The sequence below is a fragment of the Aethalodelphis obliquidens genome, unplaced genomic scaffold (assembly GCF_003676395.1).
Source record: "Aethalodelphis obliquidens isolate GAN/ISIS:26980383/991018 unplaced genomic scaffold, ASM367639v1 scaffold45, whole genome shotgun sequence".
Classification (NCBI taxonomy): domain Eukaryota; kingdom Metazoa; phylum Chordata; class Mammalia; order Artiodactyla; family Delphinidae; genus Aethalodelphis; species Aethalodelphis obliquidens.
Window position 1 is genome coordinate 4,124,033 of NW_020837989.1, and position 27,965 is coordinate 4,151,997.

General features: G+C 46.4%; 2 protein-coding genes and 1 long non-coding RNA gene across 4 annotated transcripts in view; 1 reads left to right on the forward strand and 2 right to left on the reverse strand.

Moving 5' to 3' along the window:
* The window catches only part of CNOT8 (CCR4-NOT transcription complex subunit 8), a 49,893-nt gene extending 34,865 nt beyond the window's left edge, over positions 1–15,028 (reverse strand). Inside the window, exons 1-3 of one of the 2 annotated variants that reach the window (XM_027081455.1) lie at positions 14,861–15,028; positions 14,190–14,374; positions 8,237–8,321 (exon numbers count right to left, since the gene is read on the reverse strand). The gene's annotated coding sequence lies outside the window, so the exon portion shown is untranslated. The remainder of the gene's footprint in view (positions 1–8,236; positions 8,322–14,189; positions 14,375–14,860) is intronic. The other variant, XM_027081456.1, reaches the window with a different exon arrangement.
* Positions 996–27,598, forward strand: FAXDC2 (fatty acid hydroxylase domain containing 2). The gene is made up of 9 exons (XM_027081453.1): positions 996–1,106; positions 12,978–13,025; positions 15,051–15,142; positions 15,274–15,377; positions 18,682–18,803; positions 23,751–23,956; positions 24,448–24,553; positions 24,953–25,119; positions 25,903–27,598. The coding sequence occupies exons 2-9, from the start codon at positions 12,978–12,980 to the stop codon at positions 26,057–26,059; spliced, it is 1,002 nt and encodes a 333-aa protein (XP_026937254.1). The 5' UTR covers positions 996–1,106; the 3' UTR covers positions 26,060–27,598.
* Positions 16,970–23,754, reverse strand: LOC113606813 (uncharacterized). Its single transcript, XR_003427701.1, has 3 exons — positions 22,743–23,754; positions 18,391–18,450; positions 16,970–17,537 (listed from the first exon to the last, which is right to left on the reverse strand). It is a non-coding gene; the product is annotated as an uncharacterized LOC113606813 (long non-coding RNA).
* Positions 27,599–27,965: the final 367 nt, after the last annotated feature.

Below are 27,965 nucleotides of genomic sequence, written 5' to 3' on the forward strand. Positions count from 1 at the left end.
CAAGGAGTTAGTCAGGGAAAGATGACTAAGATATGGTCCTTTATTGGCCCAATAAAGGATGACACATCTGGACAACGGGACAGCACTCAGCCTTAAAAAGAACATTGTAGCTCTTAAAGGTACTATATGGAACAATCTCCATATGTGCGTGCTAAGTGAAAAGAGCAAGGAGCATAACAAGCATATACGGTAAGCTGTTTCTAAAGATGGGGAGATATATATGTTTCTATTTACAGAGACAAGCTCTGGATGGATATACAAAACACTCGTACCAGGGGTTGCCTCTCGGGAGAAGTAGAGGACTGGGAAGGAGTAAAAAAAGACTTGCTTTTTACTGTACACTCTTTTGACCCTTTTGTTTTTTATATTAGACATTATTACCTATTCAAAAATAATTTTTAGAAATTTAAAAATAAAAGCTCACTTCTTTTTCAAAGGTCTCACCTTTTTACATCACGGGTCATCCTGTATTCTAATTTCATCTGTTTCAAAGTGTAAACTTCACCTCTCCAGGGGTTCCTTTCCTGCATCTAGACTGAACAGTAGTAGTTGATACATCTCTCCTCCCTTGGCTGCCCTCAGAAGCAACAGAAGCCATCAAAAATGAGAAAATGAGGCCCTGTGGTCCATGTCACCTTTTTATTCACTTGAACTGCCCATCTTCTGCCTTCAACATGATCGACACCCATGCCTCTTATCGAAACTGCCTCCTAGGGGACCGTGACATTTTCTTAAGTTGAGGAAGATGCGGGAAGTTTTTAAAAAGAAGAAAAACAAGCCCAGAGGTCAGTCAAATGTGCTTTTTCCAGCTCTGGCTTGAACTGCGCATTTCCTCTCAGCTTTCAGGAGATGTCCTTTGGCAAGAAGGGCGCTTTTGTCTCTCGTCAAAACAAACCCAAATTCTTTCTCCCGTCACGTGCCTGGCCGGAGCCAGTAGGCTGCTCCGTAACATGATCACCTTGGCCAGCCTCCCAGCCTACCGACTAATAACAGGGTGAGGCGGCAGCACAGCGACAGCAGCTGCCAGCGTCGGGGCTGAAGGAAGAGAAAGCGAGCTTGAGCTGTGCCAGGACCTTGGAGGAGCTGGGACACAGCCCACTGCAGAGGTGAGCGGGAGCTGCTGGGCAGGGAAGCTGGTCGCCAAGGTCAGGACGCGTCCAAGTTCACTTATAGAAAGGCAAAGCATACCCTTCTCACCTCTGCCACCTCTCTGTCCTCTCCACTTACAGGGCAGGTGAGATCTGCCTCTGAACAATGTCCTGGGATGTTTTCTTAGTACACAGAGTCCCTTTCTGTCTCACTAATGTCTGCGGTCCTCTGCCCATGTTTGTACAATCGACCTCCTCCGTAGTCTTGTTTTTCTAGCAATTGACAGGTAATTCTGTCAAATGGACTCGCTTTGGCTTCAAAACCACATGAAAGAGAAAATCCCAAATCAGAACTCGAAAATCCTACTGGAAAAAGACTGCCAGGAGGCAACTGTGGTTGAATTGCTTCTCTTCTCTAACCTGCCAGGGTCACCTGGAAGGGATGGGGCCAATTACAACAGTCTTAAAATCGCAAAGGCCCCAGGTCGATGTGGGGACTAGAAGGTGGACAACCATGTCAAAGCTGTTTCGATCGACATACCGGGATTTATCAACAGATGCTCCACTTTCAGACTTGCTGATGTCCTGGTAGTAGCTCAGGAAGGATTCCCACAGAGGTTACCGAGGGAGAGGAATACAGTGTGTGTAGACGGGTGTGAACAATGGGCCACTGGTTTTCAGGATGCTATACAGGTCTTCGGGGGCATAAGGCAAGCAAGACAAGACAGAGACTTGTAGGGTGCTTCAGTTTCATATGCAATTCCAACTAACTTTCTCTGGTTGGGATATAAAGATTCAATTCTATTTGGCAAAACAAATGCTCTGAGCGTTAGCTTCTGACCTTAGAAAGGTAAGTGTGTAGTATAGGAAAAGGTGCTGAAACGTTCAAGAGCAAATGTTGGACACATTCTGAGGGCAAAAAATAAGGCTTTTAATTCTTTTACCCTTCTTTTGTTTATTCAACAAATATTTCCTGAGTATCTGCTACATGCCAGGTTTGTGTTTGGTACTGTGGATCTCGTAGTAAACAAAATAGGCAGGCTTTCAGCTTCACGGGCATGCAGTCAACTGGGGCAGTAAATCATAAAGGGTATAAGTACCCAAGGCAAAAGCAGTGAAGGGAGCATTGCTAAAACTGTCCAAAGGGAGTAATTTTTTGTCTCAAAATTCAACCTTTTCCTTCATGCATTTTACCTTCTTGAATGAGTATCTTTCCCCTCTGTAAAAGTCTCACGTACGTACAGACCTTGGTCATAGCAGTTCCTCGAAACCCTCTTCATCAGAGGCTTTAAACTAGAGGCAGGCTGTTCAGCTTTTCCCAAGAATACAAACAGCCTGAGAACAGAGGCTGAAGTAATGGGAGTTTCAGTCCTCAGGAGAGTAGTCCTCTCCCGTATGAAATAGAATTTATGCTATTCTGAAAACACATGTGGCACCAGGCAAAGCGTTAGGAAGCCTGGATTTTGCCAGAAACTGTGTGGAGTTTGGAACAAGTCAGTTCTGCTATCTAAGCCTATCTCTTTAGCGATAAAAATGGAAGGGGTAGACCAGATGGTCCATCAGGTCTTTTTTTTTTTTTTCTGATAATTTTATGAGATATTTACAAAGAAACCATGCACATTCACATAAAGATAATATATCTTGTACCTATAAAATGGGAACCTTCATCAACCATGCAGAATATCCAGGAAGCTAGAATCTGAAAGAATCAGACTGCAGACAAATACAAATTAAAATTAAACTGTCTACTTCTCCCACCCTCATCCCATTCCCCTCCCCTGTCTTCAGATTTTTTTAGGTTGTGAACATGCACTATAGGCTCACTGTGCCATTTACCTAGATTGGGGATTCTGCAATAAATCATTGCTTTCAAAACAGTCAGAATCATCTGCTTTCAAAACAACCAAACTAAAAAGTATCTAATTTGGATAATCTTATAATATCTATCGAAATCCCTTTAAGGGAGAATCAATTCATTGTTATTAAGTATTAGAATATTTACTTTTAGTGCATTTAATTTCTTTCTCTCTCTGAATGCATTCTCATCATAAATGTTATTTCATATCCTCCTCCTACATACTTTCTCACTTGGAAAATCAAAGTTATATAGTATTACATTATTAAATAGGACCAAGAAGCATGTCTTATTCATGTTTGTATCCTCTGTAGCTAGCATTGTATCTGGCACACAATAAATATTTTTTTTTTTTAAACACATGTTTAGCTGGTGGAATTTATTTTTTTAATTTATTATTATTATTATTTTTTGCAATACGCGGGCCTCTCACTGTTGTGGCCTCTCCCGTTGCGGAGCACAGGCTCCGGACGCACAGGCTCAGCGGCCATGGCTCACGGGCCCAGCCACTCCACGGCATATGGGATCTTCCTGGACCAGGGCACGAACCCGCGTCCCCTACATCGGCAGGCGGACTCTCAACCACTGCGCCACCAGGGAAGCCCTAATAAATATTTCTTGAAAGAATGATTATTATCTTATTATCTATTTTACCTTTTGTATTAAAAAAAAAAGCACACACACACAATATCTAATCCATTGTTTGTGGCTGATAGAGGCTGATCTCATTCCTTTGTGTCCTTTTACAATCCAAATGCCCACCCTGCATTCACCGACATCAGCACATTCTATACCTTTTGCAGACTTAATCGGTATAATGAGCACTGAATTCAAGTTCTGCCACTAAATAACTGTAATTTGACGCTGAATAATGAAGATTTCTATGCCTCCATTTCTTCAAATGGAACATGGGGGCATCAGAATAGATGAGCTTAAGACAACTTCTAGCTCTTAGATGGGAGACTTCAAAAGGTAGAGAAAAAGAGAGGAGGTACCATAAAAATGTAATGATTATAGTACCTTAACATAGTAAATATTTAATAATTGCTATTGTTGGTTTTGTTTGCCAAAATTTCTAACTTGAACAATACCACTGGCAAATAATGTCAAGGAAATTCTTTGGGTGAAGACACATCGGCCCACCGTGTTTGAGGTCCCCCATGGAACCTTTCTGACTGACTCTGTTCAGTTAAAACTGAAAACAAGTCTACAGATGTAGAGAGGCACAGAAAACAAGCTGCTTTATCATAAAATATTCAGAAGAATGATACGGTTGTGTAGCTTAGAGGAGTCAGCTGCCTAGACAAACATCTCAGGAAATAGCATGTGGGCCTATTGGCTTAGCCGAAGAAAAATGGCATATCAGGAAATGTTTCATTGCTTCTAATGAAGTCAGATGTCAACAGATAAATGCTATGACTCCTGCAGCCACAGGGCCTTCCTACCACCAAAAGATAAAGAGTCACTTTCCCTTTGACCTGAAGGCTGACGTTCCAAGGTCAAGCTTAGGTATCAGCCCCTAATCATTCAGTCTCAGCAAAACAGTTTCTATGGCATGGACACAGCAGGCATCAGCACCCTGCCTGTGGCGTCAACAGAGCCGCCTCCTCCCAGGGTCTTATTGTACTGACAGCCTTCCTAGTCTCACTTAGGTGTTTAATTTTAATACCTACTTAATACTTTACATCCAGCCTCCATCTCAGAAGGGTTTGAGATAGCTTCCAATAAAAGGATATATGCAGTAGAATAGTTGCAGAAAAATAAAAACTGATTAGAACCCATTAGGCACTCAATAAATACCTTTTATACTGTTTTGATGTGGGGGTGGGGGGCAGTGATCTGTAGAAAAAAGAACCAGGTGCTTTACTGCTATTGCTTTGCTTTTGGACCATGTAAAATCATTACCAAAAAAAAAAAAAGAAGAAGAAGAATAAACAGGGCACTGGTCCTTGTCGTAGCTACCTTTAATAATCTAATGAATGCTATGAATATGAAAAATGAAATTTCAGGGGAGACAAAGATTTCCCAAAGCCCTTAAGGAACTGCAATTAATATGATGAAGAGTAAAGTAAAAATGAATTACTCTGTGAATCTTCAATAAAATATTTCCTATGAATGAGCACTGAATTCATTTAAAATTTTTTAATATTTCTGTAATTTTCTGAATAGGTAAAATATACTCATGGTACAAAATTCAAAAGGCAAAAAATAAGGCACGTGGTAGAAAGATAGCCTTCCTTCTGCCTTGACCCCCAGCCACCGAATTCACCTCACCAGAAGCCACCACTGTAACCAATTTCTTATATATTCTTCCAGCAATAGTCTAATATTTTATGTATTATTCTATGTATACATAAACAGCACACACACACACATGTTCCACACATTACTTTTTCACCTACAAGTTCTGGAAAGTACACATAGGGCTGCCTTATTCCTTTAATGGCTACAGAATATTTCATTACTAGATGTACTATAATTACTTAACCAACGCTTTATTGATGGAATTCAAGGTGTTTCCAATTCTTAGTCATTAAAAACAATGCCACAATGAACATCCTTGGACACACATCATTTTTTATATACTGGATTATATAAAAGGAAAAAACAATCCCAAGAAGTATAATTGAGCATTAAATTTAACTCTGAAATTACAGGCAGCCAAAGCAAAAAGGGGTGAGAAGGACCAAAATGGATTGCCTTTTTGCATTCCACAAGTAAGCATACCACTTCTTCCAAAGAGGAGAACTTCTTTTAAAAAAAAAAAAAAAACTAATTTTTTTTATTGAAGTACAGTTGATTTACAATGTTGTGTTAATTTCTGCTGTACAGCAAAGTGATTCAGTTATACATATGTATACATTCTTTCTTTTATATTCTTTTCCACTATGGTTTATCATAGAATATTGAATATAGTTCCCTGTGCTATACAGTAGGACCTTGTTGTTTATCCATTCTCTCTATATATATTAGTTTGCATCTGTTAACCCCAAACTCCCAATCCATCCCTCCCCCGTCCTCCTCCCCCTTAGCAACCACAAGTTTGCTCCCCAAGAGGAAAAGTCCTGTGCACTAATTTCTCTATAAGAATTTATCAGCTGTATTCTCATAAAAAGTGCACTACTTCATTTGGGGAACTAAATAACAGGGTAAGGAATATATTCGATGGAAGTTTTGATATTCATGTGGCAGATTCTTACATCTACCTTGATTTTTTTTTTAAAAAGTATGATATAACTAAAACCCAGCATTCCTTGGATAAGCTAAAATGCAATTTAGGAGGAAAAGGCTTGGTTGTAAGGTTGGAGACCACGAGAAAGCCTGGGCACTGTCCTCCTTTAAAGATTTCTTGGGCATGCCAGACCTCCTGCCCTACTCAGTGTTTTCTTAGCTCTGGACCAGAACTTAGGCTAGCACTTTTCATATGGATTTTTGAAATGATGGGTTCATGTACCTAGACTGAGAGTTTGCACCTCCAGGAATCCTTGTACATAGTAAGTTCTTCGTAAATGTTCCTGGAAGGAATAGAGGAGCTTCAAAAGGTCAAAGACCGTGTCTTATTAGCTTTGCAAGCTCTTGGCAAAGATAACGGTGATGATAAGATATCGGGGAAAAGCTAGATGAGACTTTGACTTGTAAGTGAAGTTCCTGTGGCATGGCATGGCAAAAAGAGTCCTGGTAGCTAAAGAAACAAACAGGCAAACAAAGAAACAAACCCCAAATCCCCTCAGCTTCCCTCCCAAACAGGATGGATATCTCGACAGGGTCCACAGAGCCTTTCACACTTCCTAACAAGCACTGAGGAGGGAAATGCATGGTGATGTGAAGGGTCTACCTTTCTGCCATGGTTTGCAGATATTAAGATCTCCAAGTCGTTCCCAACTTGAGGTGTTTCCTTTCATATTTGGTTCCTTGTCATTAAGACACTTTACAGGCTTAGCCCCCAAAGTACCTAGCACAACTAGGTACTTAAAGATCTGTGCTTTCTGGGACTCCAGGCAAAAGGCAAACTGCCAGATTGAAAATGACCCTGCTTCATCCCAGAATTCTACCAATGTGTGAAAGGTAACTTCATGAATGGGCCCGTATCCGTCTTGAGGATGTGGGCCAAACTTGGGAATTGGGCCAATAGGAATTGTTCAGCACAATGAAGATGGAGAAAATCACTTTTTTTTTTTTTTTTTTTGAAAATCACTACTTAAAGGAGAATTCTTAAGGACCTACTGTATACCACGGTGAACTCTACTCAATACTCTGTAATGACCTATATGGGAAAAGATCTAAAAAAAGAGTGGATGTATGTATATGTATAACTGATTCACTTTGCTGTACATCTGAAACTAACACAACACTGTAAATCAGCTATACTCCAAAATACAATTTTAAACATTTTTTAAAAAGGAGAATTCTTGGGAATCCTTATAAATTCAGGTTACTGAGTAACATCTGTGGTCCCCGATGTGGGGCAGGGCTGTTTCCCATACTTTGGGGCTGAGACCTGTCATCCTGAAACGCTTGTGCAGTTATCCTCTGGAGGCCTCAGGCGGTACAGAATATGACTATAGAGCACCCCTAACACTCAGGTAAGCAAAGGAATCCTGACTGCCCTCCTGGGTCAGAACCGGGAGTGAATGCCTGCAGCTTCACTTTATTCCTTCTCTTCTGTTGTGTGTTTTTCTTTCTTTTTTATTGAGAAGTCAGCACAAGGTGGAGCTCCACACCTCCAAGCTACAGCAGGTTCTCCTGCTGCCGGCCAGGCAACAGAGGGTGCTGGAGGAGGGAGTGGAGGTGACAAAGAAGCAGGCCTGGGGGGGTGGGGCTGGGGGGGCTATAGTGTGGCTGAAATCCATTCCCCTGCCTCCAGGTAGAGACTGGGCTGACACTGCACCAAACATTCAGGTGCCTTTTCTTAAACCGGATGCTATCTCCCTGACCGGGAATCAAACCTCCCAGTATTTCTCCCTGACAGGCTTTTCCTCTGAGCGGACTGCCTCCCTTCTGCTGTGATGTGATTCACAGTGGAGCTGGTGAGCAGCTTATCACCTCCCTCTGCTGTCCTAACTTCTCAAACCCCTGGAGGCACTTTATATGTCACCATTCCTCTCTTCCCTTTTCCAGCCTAAGTATTCTGTAAGGAATGAGGGTCAAGGGGAAGCTGTATTTCCTAAGGTCAAAGCTGGTAAAAATGCATCTAGAATAATAAAACCAAGCATAAACATCCACAAAAGAATAAAACATCCTTAGCGATATTGGAAGCTGGGCCTGATCCTGGCTCTGCCATCTAGAAACTCACCTGGCCTCCTTTCTCTAAGTTCTTTCACCCTTGTCACACGGCAGGACGATGAACTGAAACGCTCCTCTTCAACCAGGTCGTGACACTATTCGATAGTGACAATAATAAGTGTTGGTGAGGATGTAGAGAAGTTGGAACCTCATACATTACTACTGTTGGGAATGTAAAATGGTGTAACCACTTAACGTTCCTCGAAAAGTTAATGATAGTTACTATATGACCCAGCAATTCCACTCCTAGGCATATATCCAGGAGAAATAAAAACGTGTCTACACAAAAACTTATGCAAAATTGTTCATAACATTATTCATAACAGCCACAAAGTGGCAACAATCCAAATGTCCATCAACAGAGGCATGGATAAACAAAATATGATATATCAATATGACAGAATGTTATTTGGCAATAAAAAGGAGTGAAGTACTGATAGATACCACAACATGGATGAACCTTGAAAACATTATGCTAAGTATAAGAAGCCAACCACAAAGGACAACATATTGTAGGATTCCATTAATATGAAATGTCCAGAATAGGCAATTCCACAGAAACAGAAAGTGGACTAGTGATTATTGCGGGCTAGAGGGGGGTGAGGATAGGGAGACAGGAAATTCATGGCTAAAGCGTGTAGGATTTCTCTTGGGATAATGAAAATATTCTAAAACTGACTGTGATGATGAATGCACAACTCTGTGAATATACTAAAAGCCTATATATGTACACTTTAAATGGGTAAATTGTATTGTATGTGAATTTTATATCAATAAAGATGTTTTTAAAAAGAACAAATACAATTTTAAAGTCTCCTCAGCCTCATCAGCAGAGCATGTGGCCAAACTTTTGGATTTTTGTCACGCTGGCAGGTGAGAAATAATATCTTATTATAGTTTTAATTCATATTTCTCTTATTATGGAGGAAGTTCAGCATCTTTTCAGTTTAGAGTCCATTGATATTGATTTCTTTTTATTATATACTAAATTCCCATGTATATTTTAAGGTCTATTTGCAGACTTTCTAATCTGTTGTATATATCTGCCTACTCATGCGCTAGCACACAATTTCATCTATTAAAACTTTATGATGGGACTTCCCTGATGGCGTAGTGGTTAAGAATCAGCCTGCCAGTGCAGGGGACATGGGTTCGAGCCCTGGTCCAGGAAGATCTCACATGCCACGGAGCAACTAAGCCTGTGCGCCACAACTACTGAGCCTGCACTCTAGAGCCCACGAGCCACAACTACTGAGCCCACGTGCCACAACTACTGAAGCCCATGCGCCTAGAGCCCGTGCTCTGCAACAAGAGAAGCTACTACAATGAGAAGCCCGCGCACCTCAACGAAGAGTAGCCCCCGCTCTCAGTAAGTAGAGAAGCCTGCGCACAGCAACGAAGACCCAACGCAGCCAAAAATAAATTAATTAAATAAAAATTTTTAAAAAAAGAAAAAACTTTATGGTGGGACTTCCCTAGTGGTGCAGTAGTTAAGAATCTGCCTGCCAATGCAGGGGACACAGGTTTGGGCCCTGGTCCAGGAAGATCCCACATGCCACGGAGCAACTAAGCCCCTGAGCCACAACTACTGAGCCTGCGCTCTACAGCCCGCAAGCCACAACTACTGAGCCCGTGTGCCACAACTACTGAAGCCCGTGTGCCTAGAGCCCGTGCTCCGCAACAAGAGAAGCCACCACAATGAGAAGCCCGCGTACCGCAACGAAGAGTAGACCCCACTTGCCACAAGTAGACAAAGCCCGTGTGCAGCAACGAAGACCTAACGCAGCCAAAATTAAAATAAATAAATAAATTTATTTTAAAAAAAACCTTTATGGTAAGACAAGTAGGGGGACAGTCAACCAAGTCAAGCTGGGCAGCAACTCAGGGTAAGTGCAATCCCCAAGCACCCTCCCACCAAACCCAGCCACCGTCCCAGGCTGTCACCTTCACAGAGAAGTCATGGCTTTATTTCAAATATGGAGAAACACAAAGTTTGTTGCAAAACACTTTATAGAAATGCCAAGAAATGTGATAAAGAAGAGACTGAAAAAGGCCAAGATCTAAAAGGTCATTCAGATTGGCACAGAGAAGTCACAAGAACACACTCCAAAGACACAAACCATCAGAAAAACCTAGCACTTAATTTTGTGAGAATAAAGCCTAGGGTAAATGCCGTGGCAGCTGGAGACCAAACTGCAGTAGCAGTAAGCAAAGGCAAGTCTGGCAGGTGTAGTCAGATCTTTGGATGCTACATTGAGGAGTATGAACACGGACAAAGACTTCTGCCTTGACGGACAATCTGAACACCGGTTTGAAACACTGGATGTTCAAATGCGACAAATGGAAGACACAATGAATAGCATTTCAACCCTAACGACACCACAAAGCCAAGAGGCTATGTCTCTTCAAGAAACACACCAACAGCAACAAGAACAAAAAGAAACAGCAGATAGCACTGGCCTTGACCTCACTATGGAGCCACTGCAGGGTCAGTCAGGTGGTGTTGGCACAAGAACAGGATGAACTGTCAGAGACGTACCCACATCCGTGATCAAGTGTAAGGTGTAAAGAACTGATGCTTCTGAAATATTCCCTGGGTGTATATGTATATGAACGTGTTACACTAGAGTTACGTTGGAAACACTGCCTGAGTCAGCATGCATACTTGTCCACGATGCTTTCTTTTGGCTTGCTGTACCTTGAAAATACACTGGAAAATTCCAGAAAGTTTCTACCTTGCCGGATTTTATAGTTCTGTGCAGTATGTGTGTAAGTGTGGAGGATATACTTTTGTAGATGTTTTTGACAGTATAGAACTAGCTTGTAGTAAAAGGAATATCGTCCTCAAAACTCTAGTACCGGGCTTCCCTGGTGGCGCAGTGGTTAAGAATCCACCTGTTTGGGCTTCCCTGGTGGCTCAGTGGTTGAGAGTCCGCCTGCCGATGCAGGGGACACGGGTTCAAGCCCTGGTCTGGGAAGATCCCACATGCCACGGAGCAACTAAGCCCGTGTGCCACAACTACGGAGCCTGCGAGCCACAACTACTGAAACCCGCGCACCTGGAGCCCGTGCTCCGCGAAGAAAGAAGTCACCGCAATGAAAGCCTGCGTGCAGCAACGAAGACCCAATGCAGCTGTAAATTAATTAATTAAAAATATTTTTTTAAAAAACCTCTAGTACCAAAGTATTGTATAATCTTTAGAATAAAGCTTTTTATGTTTTAAGTCAAAAAAGTTTATCTCTGTATGCATTGACTTGTGATGCATAAAAATAAAAGCAGGGAAAAGCACACTTAATATGTTGACATGGCTATAAAAAGAAACAAAATTCAGTTATTTGTAGTGAGGTGGATGGACCTAGAGTCTGTCATACAGAGTGAAGTAAGTCAGAAAGAGAAAAACAAATACCGTATGCTAACACATATATATGGAATCTAAAAAAAAATGGTTCTGATGAACCTAAGGGCAGGACAGGAATAAAGACACAGAAGTAGAGAATGGACTTGAGGACACGGGGAGGGGGAAGGGTAAGCTGGGATGAAGTGAGAGAGTGGCATGGACACATATACACTACCAAATGCAAAATAGATAGCTAGTGGGAAGCAGCCACATAGCACAGGGAGATCAGCTCGGTGCTTTGTGACCACTTAGAGGGGTGGGATAGGGAGGGTGTGAGGGAGATGCAAGAGGGAGGCGATGTGGGGATATGTGTATACATATAGCTGATTCACTTTTTTATACAGCAGCAACTAACACGATAATCTAAAGCAATTATACTCCAATGAAGATGTTTAAAAAATATGTTTACGTGGCCAAAAATATCTCATTCAGCATATATTATGGACAATGCCATTTTTTATCCTTTTTGTTTCATTTTGCTAAGTAGAGATGCAATTGGTTTTTAATCTGTGTTCACCACCTTTTGACATCAGAGTTTTTATTCAGTTGTCTAATAACTACTATTTGGATTCCTTAAAATAACTTTTATTTTTCATTTGATCATTATCTTTATATAACCAGGAAAATTCTGCAACATCACATTAGAAAATAAAAATGATCAAGCCTTAATTTCTCTTATCTTATTAGATATTGGTTTTATTAAGACTTCCAAAAAGATTTACCCTGTCATACTGTCAAATGGAGATCTCAAACACGTTTCTAATTATTCTCCTTCTAACCAGTTCTTGTTTGACAGCATTTTAGAAGGAGTTTTATGCACCGCATTCCTATCCATCTACTTGGCCATAGAATTGTTGACTGGTTTCAGAAAAACCTTGGTTGTTGTTTTTAAACTGACAAATAATAACAAAGAATACACAATTGAACCAACTCAAGTTAGAGCTACTCTTTAAGTCCTGGTTAAGAGTCCACTGATATTCTTTTATCTCACGGGAACAACTCTTTACTACCTTGAAGAAGTGAGAAGAGCATAATTAAGTCTTTTAAAAAGCCTTATAACGTGTTTTAAGACTTGCTAGACCTAGTATCCCTCGTGCCCGTCCCTCTTCTACTCTTCTGCTGTATTCCTGGCTATTCTTGCTTATTTGTTTCTCCATGTAAATTTTAGAATCAGTTTGTCCGCCAGGGTTTTTTTTGGTGGTGGTTTTTTTTTTTTGTAACTCCCAGGTGATTTTAATGAGTTGCCGGCATTAAAAACCACTGCTGGCCATTCACCTTGACTCTCTCTATTCCTTACTTCCTTGGTTGCATGTGAAAATGACACCCAGGCTCACCTGTGCTTTTTCATTCCAGATGAAGGGAGAAGCTGGAAGTGTGCCACACAATGGGAAGCAAAAGCAGGTAAACGCGAGCACCTCACCCACCAAACTGGTGAGAACGCAGCCAGTGACCCTTTCCACATCTGCGCCTGCAGCACAACTGACAACACCCCCCCAAGGTTTCGGGATATAGCTGACACATCAGTGAAGTGCTCGCTTCAGTAGCTGAGCAGAATCACTTGACTCCAGCTGCCTGATTATAACTCAAGCCCCTTTGCCTGCATGAAGGTAGCTGAAGAGCCCCGTAGCTGTCCCACCAAGGTCTCTTGGCCCTTAGAATGTCCCAGGCTCAGGCCTTTGGAACCACCCCTTTCTACAGCTGCTCTGGGGACAAGAGAGGCCCACTGGGGGCTGGGAACTGGGGGGTGGGAACCAGCTGTTGAGCCCAGATAACTTCTGTGCTGCATGCTCCTGCCCTTCCCAGAGACCTTTGTCCTGTCACTTTACCTGGCCCTCACGCTGCTAGAGAGAGAAAACACCACGATCCCTGAAAACACATCTAATCTTACATGTGAAATCGAGGTTTTAAATTTGACTTGGCTTGATTTGATTAAACTCAAATGAAAAATTCCTAGTGGATCTGGAAAGCTCAGGAAAAGGGTCCTTTGAATCCCAAAAAAGGACTAATTGCAAAAGCCCAAGATGAACTGTCTGGCAAATTTGGGGGTGACCTTTGAACAGTCTGTATAAAAGAACAAGTTTCTGTGGTCTTGGCGATCCAGCCCTTAACGGGGGGAGACAGAGAGAGAGAGAGGGAAACAGAAGGTCATTTTCAGAGCTCAGAGAGAGAGAAGGTCATTTTTCAAATCTCAGGACCCGAGTAGACCTTTAAAAACATTTCACTAGCCATGGAAAACGACTTACTAACTTCTGATCAAGAGTGGGATAGGGTAATCAGAGAAGAAAAGAGTCAGTGCAGAGTCAGGTTGCTCTGAATGAGTCAGTCAAAACGGTCTGCTCCTTTAGATCTCCAAAGGCTGGATTAAAACCTGGCCCCCTATTAGATCAGCTTCCCCTACAACAGTGTATGTGACCTGGTTCACTAACTGCACACACGTATAGGGACCACCACCTCCAGTCCTCTCCCACGAAAGAATATTAGCAGACTGCATCTGGGCGTAGAAACATGGGCTGTGATGGACATTTGTCATTCCTGCCCAAGGTACTATAGAAATTGGTGACACACCTGGCAGCCAGGGTTTTCCTTCCACAAGTCTGGGACCTGCTGGTTGACCATCGAGCTCGCAATGACCACTGTTTTAGGCTTTTGGAGGAGAACATGTAAGGACCGCCCAGTGATGGCCAGCGGTCTGTTCTTTGCCCCTAGAAGCCATCATTGTCCCGTTCAGCTGGCAGCCCAGACTAATATCTCTGGAAGGCAGAGGACATATTGCAAGTCAGAAAATATGTTTATTTACTCTTTTCTTCAAGGGCAAAAGGGTGATGGGCACGGGAAAATAGGCCTGGCTCAGGAACACAGTTGAAGTCCCTGTGGCCTCATCAAGGATTCTGCAGATTCTTCTGTGATGGCCGTCCCAGCTCCGCCTGTCCATTAGAATTAGCTGGGGACCTTTAAAAGACAGGGAGGCCCAGCCCCACCTCCCCTGCCCCGGCAGAGACTCTTATGTAATCGGGCTGGGGAGTAAGCCGGATACTGGGAGTTTTTGAAAGCTCCCAGGTGATTCCAATGTACAAATAATCTGCATCTCTGTTCAACAAGAAGACTGGTCATGAAATCCCATGGCTCTCGGAAGGCTCACCTGTCCTTCTCTGGGTGACGCAATTGCATGCTAGATTCTCTGGATCAGGTTTGCTCTCTTCCCTCCCCCAGCCTTAAGCTCTAACTTTCATACTCACCTCCGCACACAGCCTGAGAGCTCTTGATAAGGAAGAGCCTTCCCACGGAAGTTGGGAAAAGGTCAGCAGATGTGCCATGGTGGCACGATCGAGATCCTGATGCCACCTCGCTCCTGCCGGGCTTCAGCAGTGAGCTGCGTGTGAAGGCAGGAGGCTTGCTGGGACCTGACGCTTTCTTGTCCTCCCCTAGGAGGGACACATCTGGGGCTCCATGAGGAGGACGGCTTTCATCCTGGGCTCTGGCCTTCTCTTGCTTGTGGCCCTCTGGAACTCAGTCACATGGTGAGTCTTCTCGGCCAGCTCTAATTCGGGAGCTGGGGGCCGTGCGGTGGCGGTCTATGGGCAGAGCATGGATGTAGGAGCTGTCCACCCACCAGTCTTCACCCAGAAACATGAATGAGTTTTCTTTCAAGGCATCTTCAGAGATTTTGGGGTGCTTCTGGCTACTTCTGGCAAGCCCAGTGGGAGAGGCTGCTGTCTACGTTCGAAGGGAAGGAGTGGCTCCTCTACATTCTAGGTGAGATTCCCAGACCACCAGCACTTAGGGTTTGGGTACATGGTTATAGCTTAATTCTTTTTCTTTTGTTCTCTACTTTGGGACTTCTCAGTTTATTACCCTAAGGAATGAGGACTTAAAGTTTAAGGCAGTGGTAACCCCAGAGTGCTAAATTTGGGGGTTAATATGGAATGGATGTTTAAGGATATCTAAGAAAAGAAGTTGAGACACCTCCTCCATCCCCCCAAATAGAAAAATAAAAAAAGAAATCGTTTGTGTGAAAACGAATGCTTGTGAGAGCAGTAATCCTGCTTCTAGATGTCAGGTCCACAAGTGCAAAGGGCTGTTCTGTCTCATGTGAGGCTGTGTCCTTGGACCTAGTGCAATCTAGCTGGCTCTTGGGCCTTGACAGCAAGTGTTCACTCAAAATGTATTTACTGACAGTGCCAAAGCCTGAAAGCAAGCTCAAAACATAGTAGAAGAAAAAACCTATTTTAACATAGGTATTTATGACAGCATTATCTACAATAGTGACTGTCCGCCGTCATACATTCTTTCACTCACATAATATTTATTAAGTTATTCTGTGCCAAACTCATTTGTAGGATATAGAGATATTTAAGATAAAGTATTAAGGTAAAATGTCTACCCTATTAAAAAACTATGTCACCGTTTGACTGGAAGAAAATTAATAACTACAAAACAAACCTCAACCAAAAACACTTTGTCACAGTCTAGAATGGGAGATTAAAAAGTGTCAGTTGTCACAAAGCAAACATAGAAATAAAATGTTTCTGATGATTGCTTTCTTCTAGGAAGAGAACTCCGAAAATGGGCTGAATATTAAACATGACAGGTTAATGGAATCTTAAGCACTCATTGAAAAGAACAATGCAGATTGCAAATATACATGGGGAGAGTGGTGGGAAAACATTTTATATGTTTCTGTTACGATGATGGGAAAACCACTTATCACCTCAGTGATAAGCAAATACCAGAGAGAAAATATATTTGCCATTTGAAATGTTAGAACTGGAAAACAGTTCAAGATCACCTCTTGTGATTTTCATTCGGTATATTCCTCCAGGAGCCCTTGGATAGACACGTAGGCAGGCACCTCGAAGGGTGGCCCGCTAGGCAACAACCAACCTAAGTTTTTTTTTTTTTTTCAAAATAAAGTTTCTTATTTCTGAGGATAAAAGTAAATACATGCTCACTTAAATAAAATAAATAAAAATCACACAATTCAAATAAGCATAAAGAAGGTGAAAATCACCTACCTCTCATATCCACGAAATAAGCACTGTTAGTATACTGCATATTTGGTTAAATTTAAAAGACATCTACTATTTTTTTAAATTTATTTATTTTTGGCTGCTTTTTTTGGATCTTCGTTGCCGCACACAGGTTTTCTCTAGTTGCAGAGAGAGGAGGCTAGTCTTCGTTGCGCTGTGCAGGCTTCTTATTGCGGTGGCTTCTCTTGTTGCGGAGCACAGGCTCTAGGTGCTCGAGCTTCAGGAGTTGTGGCATGCGGGCTCTAGAGTGCAGGCTCAGTAGTTGTGGCTCACGGGCTTGGCTGCTCCTTGGCATGTGGGATCTTCCCAGACCAGGGCTCGAACCCATGTCCCCTGCATTGACAGGTGTATTCTTAACCACTGAGCCACCAGAGAAGTCTCGACATCTACTATTTTTTTAACTTTTTTTCATTGAATTGATTATGGACATCTTTCCATATCAACTGATATAGATTTGCTCAATATTGTAAGCTGTCCTGTCTATTCCATTGTGTGGAAATATTCTAATCAATTTAGTCCATTCTCTGGGAATTCGAGTGGTTAGGACTCCGTGATTTCGCTGCCGTGGCCTGGATTCCATCCCTGGTCAGGGAACTAAGATCCGGGACATTTAGGTTACTTAAATGTTCTACTGTGCTTTTTTTTCAATTGCTGAGATGGGCATTTATGTGCACGAGTGTGTGTATGTCTTTTCTTTCTTCCCCTCTTTCTGTCTTTGTCTCTCTGTCTCTGTTTTAGTCTGTCACTCTGATCTTTTCCTCACTTCAGATACTGCCAAACTGCCCTGAGGATGTTTGAGCCAATCCCATTTCCTCACAGCGCTAGCCAAGTATTTTTCAGGTATCAACTGCCACACGGCACAGTGATTGATGGAGCAAGAAGGGTACTGGAGGAAGAATGCAGAGACAGAGAATTAAGTTAAACACCCTTGCTCCTTGGAATATTGAAATTAGAGGAGGTGGCAAATCAAGGAAAAATAAAGTTAAGAGTACAAGAGTTAGGTAACACTACAACGTCACTTGAATAACTGCCAACTGGGGTGGACAAAGTGCTTATTTGTTCACAGGAGGAGAACAGAAATACTTGGGATGACTTCATGGAAAAGTGGGATGTGGGGCAAAAAGCCCTATCTAAATTTGTGTTGATCGGTATTTTCTAAAATACCCTGCAGCACATCAGTTCTATCGGAGGTTAATGGGTGGGGAGACCATACGACTTATCATCGAAATGGGACATTTGTGAGAATAAAGAAGGGGTTATTAATCATGATGGATATGATGGATACATACTGAAATTGTCCTGGGCAGACAGGGACGAATGGCCAGTCTATTCTCAGATGTTCTGAGAAGACAGAGTGCTGGGTAAAGAAAAGCCTGAGAAAGGTTGAATTTAACAAAGTCAAACAGGAATTCTCAGAGCTGTGACCACACTTGTCTGGACCCTGACTCTCCAAGAAGGTAGGGTGTGAAGGCTGTTTTAACCAAGGAGCCCCTTGAGAGGTGGGTTTTCCACTTTGGAAAATGCTCACTGGACGCCTGAAGTACCCCTGCTCATGTCATCATAAGGTCATGGGGATTGGGGAACCCAAGTGCCCGTGGTGAGCTGTACCATACCAAGCTCCTCCTCTGCTTCTCCCTTTGCTTCTCCCTTCCTTGGCTATTCTTAAAGGGCTCAGTGGGCACAGACGCCCAAATGTCAACCGAAATTCATTTCTGTTTGGAGTGTATCATACATCTTACCATAGTTTTGTGTTGTTTTTTTCTCCAACCGCCTAGAAGGTTGTTGTCCCCGTTCTACAGCTAAGAAAAGAAATAGAGACGCTCCTTAAGTGACCCATTCCAGTCCCCACAGCTGGTTTGTCACCCCAAGACTGAAGGCAGGCCCCCAGCGCCGAGCACCCAGACACCAAGGCCCTGGCAAGGGCCTGCCTACGACGCAGCCTCAGTTACCACCGAGCATGTGTTCGGGGAATACGTGCGCCGCCAGCTCCTGAAGTTGTCCTGACGTTTCCTTCTTCTTCCCAACCTCAGGTGCCACCCAGGTGCCCGTTCTGCTCTTCTGGACCGTCAGTGGACTTCTACTGGTGGTTGACACAACTGGGAAGCCTAACTTCATCTCCCGCTACCGAATTCAGGTCGGCAAGAATGACCCTGTAAGTGTTGCTGCAGCTTCTCCTGGTCAAGGCACAGAACGCAGGGGCTAAAGCCACATTCTCCAAATTCTGCTGGCTGGCCCAGGAGAGACCGGGGCCGGTGGGAGCCAAGTGATTCTGTACAAGGCTCCCTCAGGTTAGAAGATTAGAGAGAGGAAATAATATGACATTAGCCAGCCAGCCAAGACTAATGTCAGTCAAGACTAATCTTCTGGCTCCCAGGCCTGGCTCTCAACCTGCCTGTGCTGGCCTACGGCACTGTGGCCAGCATTTTAGGAACAGAAATGATTGTCTCAGCCCAGCACTGGACCGAGTCCCAGATATGTCAGGTAGGTCTCCACCTATCCATGGGAGAAGGGACAGCAATAACTAGATGCTGAAAACAAGGATAACAGCTGCCCTTGTGAGAGAGGGACACAGCTGCTGAAACAACGCATAACCCCACTATCATATTAATTGTGAATGTGTCGGTGGTGGTGGTTTTTTAAGCAGGTCCTCCTTCCTGATTATTCAGTACCACCAATAGTACGTAGGTCATCCATGGTAAACAAGGCCTGGACCTTGCTGACAAGGAACTCCTGGCCCCGAAGGAGAGGAAAAGCCAAGCACATATCTTGGATGGACACAGGCCGGGGAATTGAGCCCCACTGTTCACTGCTCCCTGAGCCCGGCATGCCTGCTTAGCACTCTGACGACCTCAGAAGCCTTTTCTTACACAACAAGGAAGAAGCTGATTCTTAAACCCAGATTTTTTTTACCCCAGCTCCACCAAAACCACATCCTGGCTTCCTTCCCAGACAAGACAATCATTTTCTTTTTTTTTTTTTTTTATAAATTTACTTATTTATTTGTTTCTATTTTTGGCTGCGTTGGGTCTTCGTTGCTGTGCGCAGGCTTTCTCTAGTTGTGGCGAGCGGGGGCTACTCTGCGTTGCGGTGCGCCGGCTTCTCATTGCAGTGGCTTCTCTGGTTGCGGAGCACGGGCTCCAGGCTCTAGTTGTGGCACGTGGGCTCAGTAGTTGTGGCACACGGGCTTAGTTGCTCTGCGGCATGTGGGATCTTCCCAGACCAGGGCTCGAACCTGTGTCCCCTGCATCGGCAGGCAGATTCTTAACCACTGCGCCACCAGGGAAGCCCAGACAATCATTTTTAATTATCTGTCCAGGTGCCTGGGTGAGTCACCTCAGCTCTCAGGGAATGCTACCCAGGCCAGCACTCTAGAAAGCAGAGTGGCTGAGAAATAGTGCCCTTGATCCAGGCTTTCAGGACCATCCCTTCCTGAACCAGAGCTACTGGCCTGGCTCACAGTTCCCCTCACTTGAGACGGCAGGGGCCTCCTCCATGTCCAGCTTAGCAGGCAGGGACCAGAGCCAAAGGGTTAAAAGCAGGGCTTGTTCCTTGAGAATGTTTCACCTGTCAGACCACGGAGGTCTCCTTACCAGGCACCACTGACTGAATGCGTACATCTTCAAGGCCAAGTACTGTAAACATCTTCATCATTCAGAAGAGAAAACAGAGGCTCTGAAATGTGACATGGCTTAGAACCATGATTCACACTCAAGTTTTGTGACACCAGGGCTTGTGCCCTGAACCACTAGGCCACATCAGCTCTCAAGAGAATCACCTAGCGCAATAAACTTCACAGTCTACCATGAATGGAGGGCCACACAGGGAAGGTCTCGTGGCATTTGGCAGAAGCTGAGGTTCAGAAAGGTACACTGACTAGTTCAAGGTTAGACTGTTCTTGGAAAGCTCGTCTCATCTGCTCCTACACTGTGTGCACCCTCAGGTAGTCACACAAGTAAGAAGGAAGCCCCAGATGCCATTTCGTCTTCGGCCCATTCCAAGAAGGTCTGACCCCTGACCTAAGGCATCAGAAACAGGTCATCGAGTGGGACCTGAACGCAATGGCATTCATAGGACACCACCAGCCACCCCCGCCGCCCGGCTCTGGGTACCCTCCCACTCTCCCGGACTGGATGGCTAGTTCACGCCTCTCCTCCCTCCTCAGATCCTCAACACCTCTGCGCGTCACCTCCTCCCAGAGGGTGGCCTTGCCTTCAAGCACAAGACAGCTCCCCCAGCCGTGCACCACCGCAGCCTGGGGGCAGCACTTGCGCACACGCTCTGACTGCCCACCTGCTGCAGCCCGTGGCCTCTCTCTGGTCCTACTCCAGCCCGTTCCTCCACTGTCTGCACGCTACACCCAGCACCTCTTGTTTACTCCAGCAAGTTGCTCCAGCAATTCTTCCTTCTCTTTCTTTTGTCCTTTTTTTTTTCTTCCTCTTCTGGATTTTACTCTCTGGCTTATTACAAACCTGCTATAATTTTTCCCAGCTTAAAACCAAACCAAAACCAAAAACCTTGCGTCCATCTCCCATACTCACTCCCACTCATATTTTTGGTCCCCTTTGCAGCAAAGCTCTTTAAAGGGTTGTCTATACAGTTTCTGATTTCTCCCTGTCCACTGTCTTTTCCCAAAATTTCAGAATTATGAAAAATTGAAAACACGTATACAGAAGTGGAAAAGGTAGTAGTACCCTGATCACTCATTTATATACCACCTAGATTCTCCAGTCTTGTCTTAAACATTTTACAATATGTGCTTTTTCTGTATATAAAACTATAAATATCTATGCATCTATAATTTTTTGCTTCATCATTTGAAGCTAAGTTCAGACACCATAAAACTCTAAATCCTTCAGCCTGCACCTCCTAAAATAATCAGAAAACAATCCTCTCACCTCCTCTAGAAACCTCCTAGCATCAGGCCTTCACCTCCACCGCTCCACCACGATTGTCCTGGGCTAGGTCACCAGTGCTCCTGTCGCAGGCTTGTCTCATTAGACCTACCAGGGCCGTCTCCACAAGTTGCTCATGCCGCATCCTGTTGTAGCTTCTTATACCGGCTGCCAAGGCCCCCCTGTGTCCTCACAGCTCGCCACTCACCCCTTCACAGCCTCCTTTCTGGATCCTCCCCAGCCTAACCTCCCCACCCTGTTTACGCTGACGCCCAGGGCACAGCCTCGTCGTCTTCTGTCCTCATCCCCTCGGCGTCATGACTTTAAATAACCGCCTCAACGCCAACAGCTCGCCAATTTACCTCTCGAGCTCAGAACTCTCTCCCGGTGCAGGACTAAACATCCAAATGCCTCCCTGACATCTCCAATGCAACATGACCCAAGGGGAATTCCTGCTTTCCCAGCCCCCAAAGCCTTTGATACCCACAGCCTCCCCAGTCTCAGCTGGGGAGCCTTTCAGTCCAGAGGCCTTGGAGTCACCCCTGACGACTGTCTTTCCCTCATACACCACATCCAATCTATCAGGAAACCCTATTGGCGCAATTTCCAAAGGGATCCAGGATCCAGCCCTTTCCCACCACCTCCATTGCCACCATCCTGTTAAATGTGTACTTTAGCACTTCTAGTCTTCCCGTTTGTATTCTTGGTCTCCTACTGTCTATTCCCAGCACAGCAGCCAGAGTAACCCTGTAAGATCCTGTCACTTCTCCGCTCACAACCTTGGGATGACCCTCACTTCTCTTGGAATAGAAGCCAAGGTCCTCAAAGTGGCCTACGGGGCCCTGTACGCACTGGCTCCTCCCTGCCGCTCTGACCTCCCCTCCCACTTCTCCCCACCTCACACCTCACTCTTCTCCAGCCAAGTACGCCAGGAGTGTGGCCTATCGTGGAGCCTTTTCACCAGCTCTTCCCTTTGCCAGAAGACACTTCCCCCAGATACCTGTTTCCCTCATCTTTGTTCAAATCTCACCATCTCAGTGAAGCCTACCCTGACCATTCTACTTAAAACGATAAGAGTATAAACTCAGTGAGGGCAGGAATCTTTTTGTTCACTGCTTCCTTCCCAGCACATAGAACACTGCCTGACACACAGAGGGTGCTCGATATCAGCTGAGTGAATAATCGCATGTCACACTCACCTCCTGGTCAAGGCTGCTAGAAGAGGTGTATGGCTTCCTCTGTGGTGCTCTCAGACCAAGGCTGCCCAGACCTGGCTTCACCATGGGAGGAATTCTGGTCCATCAATACATGCGGGACATGGAAAAGGCAGAGGAACAGGCAGGCCTGAAGTATGAGGACCACGCTGAACCCGGCCGCACCTAGGAGCAGAAACCCTCCAGCTTGCAGACAGTTCTCAGGAGGGAATCCCCTTTGAGAATGCCAAACCAGTTCATCGGGACCAGCAAGTGACCTGTGGAGATGGGGCTATTCCCAGGAGCTCCAGGGCTCTGACAAAGGGAAGGGTCAGGGGTCACTGGTTCCCAAGGAAACGCTGGCTGTAGTCTTGAGGCTCGAAGGGATGAGCACGTAAGGCCAGCTCTCCACAGCGCTCTGGGGAGAATGCGCAGGCAGCCCCTCATCCTGACAGCCCCACCCTGAAAACCAGCAAGACCTGCTCACAGCAAGCGGGACAAGAGGGCAGATAGCAGCTCCCTGGCTCCCACCCAGGGAGGCTGGACCACACGAGGAGGCAGGCGACCCTGATCTCTGCACCTGGTCCTGGTCAAGGCTCTCTGGACGAGCAGGGACCAAAAGGCTGAAGAAGGAATGAAGCTGGGAGCCTTCTCCAAGCACCCTGGAGGCTCCCCAAGATGCCTGTCGGGAGTCCGTGGGGTTGGGCCTGGCCAGAGAAATGGGGAGGACGGTGGTGGAAGCTGCAGAAGCAGGAAGGAGCAGGCAGCTTCAGGCAGAAACTAAGGCCGGGGGAGGGGAGTTTCCAAAGGCAGGGCATTACCAGGCGGTTCCATCCCTGGGCCGGGCAGCACTCAGGGGTTGCTGGCTACAGGCAGACATCACTCCTAGCATCCAGCCCCGAGCGAGGGTCTCCCGAGAGCTGCTCACAGAGGAGCCTGGTTCCTAGAAGGGAAAGACCTACTTCCCACACTCTCATCCACCTCCTTTCTTCCTTCTCCCCCCCCCCCGGGCAGGTGGACCCCATGAAACTACGCCAGTCTATCCACACGGTTCTCTTCAACCAGTTTGTGATCTCTTTCCCCATGATGGTCTGGCTCTATCCCATCCTCAAGTTGGGGGGCGACCCCTGCCGCCGAGAGCTACCCACCTTCCACTGGTTCCTCCTGGAGCTGGCAGTCTTCACGCTGACTGAGGAAGTGCTGTTCTACTATGCACACCGGTGAGCGCTTTCCTTCCTGAGCACAGCCAGCTCCTCACTCTCCCAGGTTCACCCACCAACGGGGGTGAAACCTGGCCTCCTCGGAGTTGTAGGGGTGCGACCAACAGCACCTGGCATCAAGAGCCTCCCGCTAACTAGCTAACACGAAGACAACTCTTCGCTCCACCGCTGACAATGTGCGACCACCGACGAGGGTCCGGGATCTCCGTTCATGTGTGTGGCAGGGCAGTTTCCCATTCATCCCCTTGATTGAATCCTTTCTGGCCATCCTCCCTATTTTACAGCTCATACAACTGAGGTAGAGAGAGGCAACGTCACCAGAAGAACTCACAAGGCAGGGCTGTCGGAGCACCAATCCAGTGTGTTTTCACTGGATGTGAAACTTTGCTCCGTGGATATAACCCCAGTTCCTACCTTTGGTTTCTCGTGTTCTGGTGGGGCAGGGGGAGAGGGAGGTTGGCCGATTTATCAACTGTTAACTCTCTTCCCAGCCTCCTTCACCACCCAAAACTCTACAAGAAAATCCACAAGAAACACCACGAGTGGACAGCTCCCATTGGTGTGATCTCCCTCTACGCACATCCTATTGAGCATGTGGTGAGTAGAGCTCGGCTCCCCCAGAGGAAAGGGCAGCGGGCGCCAACCCCCTTCCCTAAGGTAGTCTCCTGCACAGAGCGGGATCACACTGGCTCGCTCTTCTGCCCATTCAACAGCTACCATTTGTTGTTGGCATATGCCGGGCGATGCTAGATGCCCAACATAAGTTATCTCATTTAATCCTCCCAACAACTGTGTAAATCCTCATTTTGCTAATGAGGAAGTTGAGGTTCAAACAGTTAATAACTTGTCCTAAGTTTCATGTCTGAAGGAGTCCAGCAAATCAAGTCCAGAAACTCATTCGGCTTCCCCAGATCTGGGTCAAGAAGTCTTCCCGGACACCCACCTGAGTCCCCTCCATCCCCTTGGGCCCCTCTTCGAACAGCCCTCTCCTTGCAGGTCTCCAACATGCTGCCGGCGATGGTGGGTCCCATCGTCATGGGATCCCACTTGTCCTCCATCACCATTTGGTTTTCTTTGGTCCTCATCATCACCATCATCTCCCACTGTGGCTACCACCTACCCTTCTTGCCTTCACCTGAATTCCATGACTACCACCATCTCAAGTAAGGCAACCCTCCCCACTGTGGGTCTCTGGGCAGTAGCCCCCACATTGACTCCTAGAGCTCCTGACAGCAGACACCGGTGTCTCAGTTCAAATGCGGGTCTAGTGGAGAGCGAGGTCTGCAGGTGGGGACAAAGGTGACCATCCTGGGACCCAGATCACCTTGCCATTCTCTTTCTGTCTGATATTGGATCTTCCTGCCACTATGGGTCTTTAACCTGCATTTAGGTCCTGGACCCTTTGAGGATCTAGTGTAAGCCATGGGCACTACCAGGAAGATGCATACATGCATAGAATTCCCGTAGGCAATTCAACAGAAGCTGTCTGTGCACGCTCGGAAAGCCTCCAGGCTCGTCGGTGTGGCCTAGGAAACTCCTGCACCAGAATCACCTGAGATGCTTTCCTCAAATGCAGCCTCTTGGGTTCCACTCCAAATACACTGAATCAAAGCATCTGGGGGAGCAGGCCTTGGCATCTGCATTTAGTTGTGTTCCAGGGGATTCTGATGGAGGTGGTCCCAGAACCTACCTGAACAAGCTGGCTTTGCCCCAGGTTCTGAGTTGTGTGCGTCGAAATCACAGAGAGCTTTCCAAAGGAAGAGCATAGCTTTTCAGTCTGGAATGGCCCCAGGAATATGTGCACCACCGCCTGGGTTAACCGGAAGCAGGTGGGCAGCATGGTGGGGATGGGTGTGGGATAGGAGGGCTCAGAAATGTGTGCGAGGCTGGCACAGGTGAAATGAACGTGAGCTCGCCCGCCTACAGCACCCTCCTCTCTCCTCCAGGTTCAACCAGTGCTATGGGGTCCTGGGGGTGCTGGACCACCTCCACGGGACTGACACTGTGTTTAAGCAGACCAAGGCCTACGAGAGACACATGATCCTGCTGGGCTTCACCCCGCTCTCCGAGAGCATCCCTGATCCCCCGAAGAAGATGGACTAAGACACGGCCCGAGTGCCATCCTAGCCGTGCCCTCTGCACGGTCTGCTAAGGTGGCCTGAGGCCTCCTGGTCGCACCTACCAACTCGCTCCTTCAGCCACGCACTCTGATGACAAACCACGAGGGCAGGGGGGAGGTCAGCCTCCTGGAAAAGCAGGCCCAAGGAGGGGACCAGGGCTCCCCCAACTACCCCTATCATCCCAAAGGGGACCAGGGATTGGCGTAACGAAAAAATATAGCTCCTTGGAATGGAGACCAGTCAGAGGGAAGAAGCCACTTTGACAGGGCTCCTGGGGGGTCCCCCTGGTCCTCTGCTGTGGGAGGGGAGAGGGACACCAGATGACTCCTTGGTAGCCCTGCCAAGACAGAGAATGACAAAGGTGGCAGGAGGCCGTGTGGCTCCAGCCATAGCTCCTCCTGATGCCAGGGGGTGGGAGAACCAGAAGATACTGCTTTGCCCCTTCCTGTCCCCAAAAGCCTCTCTCATTCTGTACTCAGGCCAGGGCCAGGACACCCTGGCAACGGTTCTGGGATCAAGTCCCCACTGCTTCCCAACACACACACGCGCGCACACGCACGCACACGCACACGCACGCACACGCACAGACACACAGCGTGATAAAGACCCCACTTCAACTCTGCCCCACTGCAATTGGACATCACCCCTCTCTGAAAATACCAATCACAGGAGCTCCTCCTGTGATTACAACTGAGATACCAAAAAGAGGCGCAGACCAAATCTCAATACCTTCAGCCACAGGCAGAAACCAAGGGCCAAACCCTGTGGCCCCGCTCAGCTGGGGCCCCCTTTTAGCCACAGAGGGTAGGGTCAGAGTTGCTGACCTTTGGGGACACCCAACTGAGGCCCCTAATTAGGCTCTCTGAGGCAGGACCAAAGGAGCTAGAACCCTCTTCCTCCACTAAAGCAAGAAATACACGGCTGAACAGCGGGTAAAATCCTTATTTCCCCGTCAAATGATGAACCAGTTGTTTCAGCACCATTTTTACAGGATGACTTTAGCAGTAATGCCTTTTCCAATGAGACCTTATTGTCTACCACAAAACCACAGAGCTGCCCAGGTGGAAGCAGTCCCCACCCTGGGTTCGCTCAGCTGCTTCTGACATTGCCAGGAACCCTGTGGCTCCCAGTATCAACGTGAAGACACTCTGATTTGCAAGGCCACCATTATAGTTTCCAAAGTCTGATATTCTCCTGAACATTCAGTTCTCCTCTGTCCAGAAAACCACCCGCTGTAGTTTTATAAAATACTTTAACATCTGATAGAGCCACATCTCCAGGCAGAGCTATCAAAGAGGACGACCTCCTGCCACGGGCCCTATCTCCCCAGAGGACCTGCCCAAGAGGCTGACCAGGCGCTTAGCAGGCAGCGTCCTCCTCGGGCCTGGGTGGGCCCAGCCCCCTCCCTGGGACCGCATGCCCTTCGCTTGAGCACAGCTCCTGGTGCACCAGTGCTGGACGTGCTCATAGCTGCTGACCTGCACCCACAACCTGTCCTACGAATAAACAAACAGTTGGAAAACAGTCCCTCTTCAGTGCACTGAGCGAGGGTCGGGAATGAGGAGTGTGGAGGACGAGGAAGAATGGCGGTCTCTCCTTTTAACATCTGTAGACCTGGAGGTACTGCTGGGGCGCAGAGGGGCGAGGGGCCTCGTTCTCTCACCCTTTTTCTTAGGCAGGTCGCTGGGCCTGGCCCCGACACTGGTTACCAAATAGCCTCAAGGAAAGGTCGAGGTCTCAACACTGGCAGCAGAGAATGTGCATGTGAATGGAGAAAGGATGGAAAACAAACCGGTCTCCTCTGCAGTGGATACTTGGGTTTCTGTCTCCCTACGCGAGTCGTTCCGGCATCACGACCACACGGTGTCTGTGCGCCACAGCAGCACAAG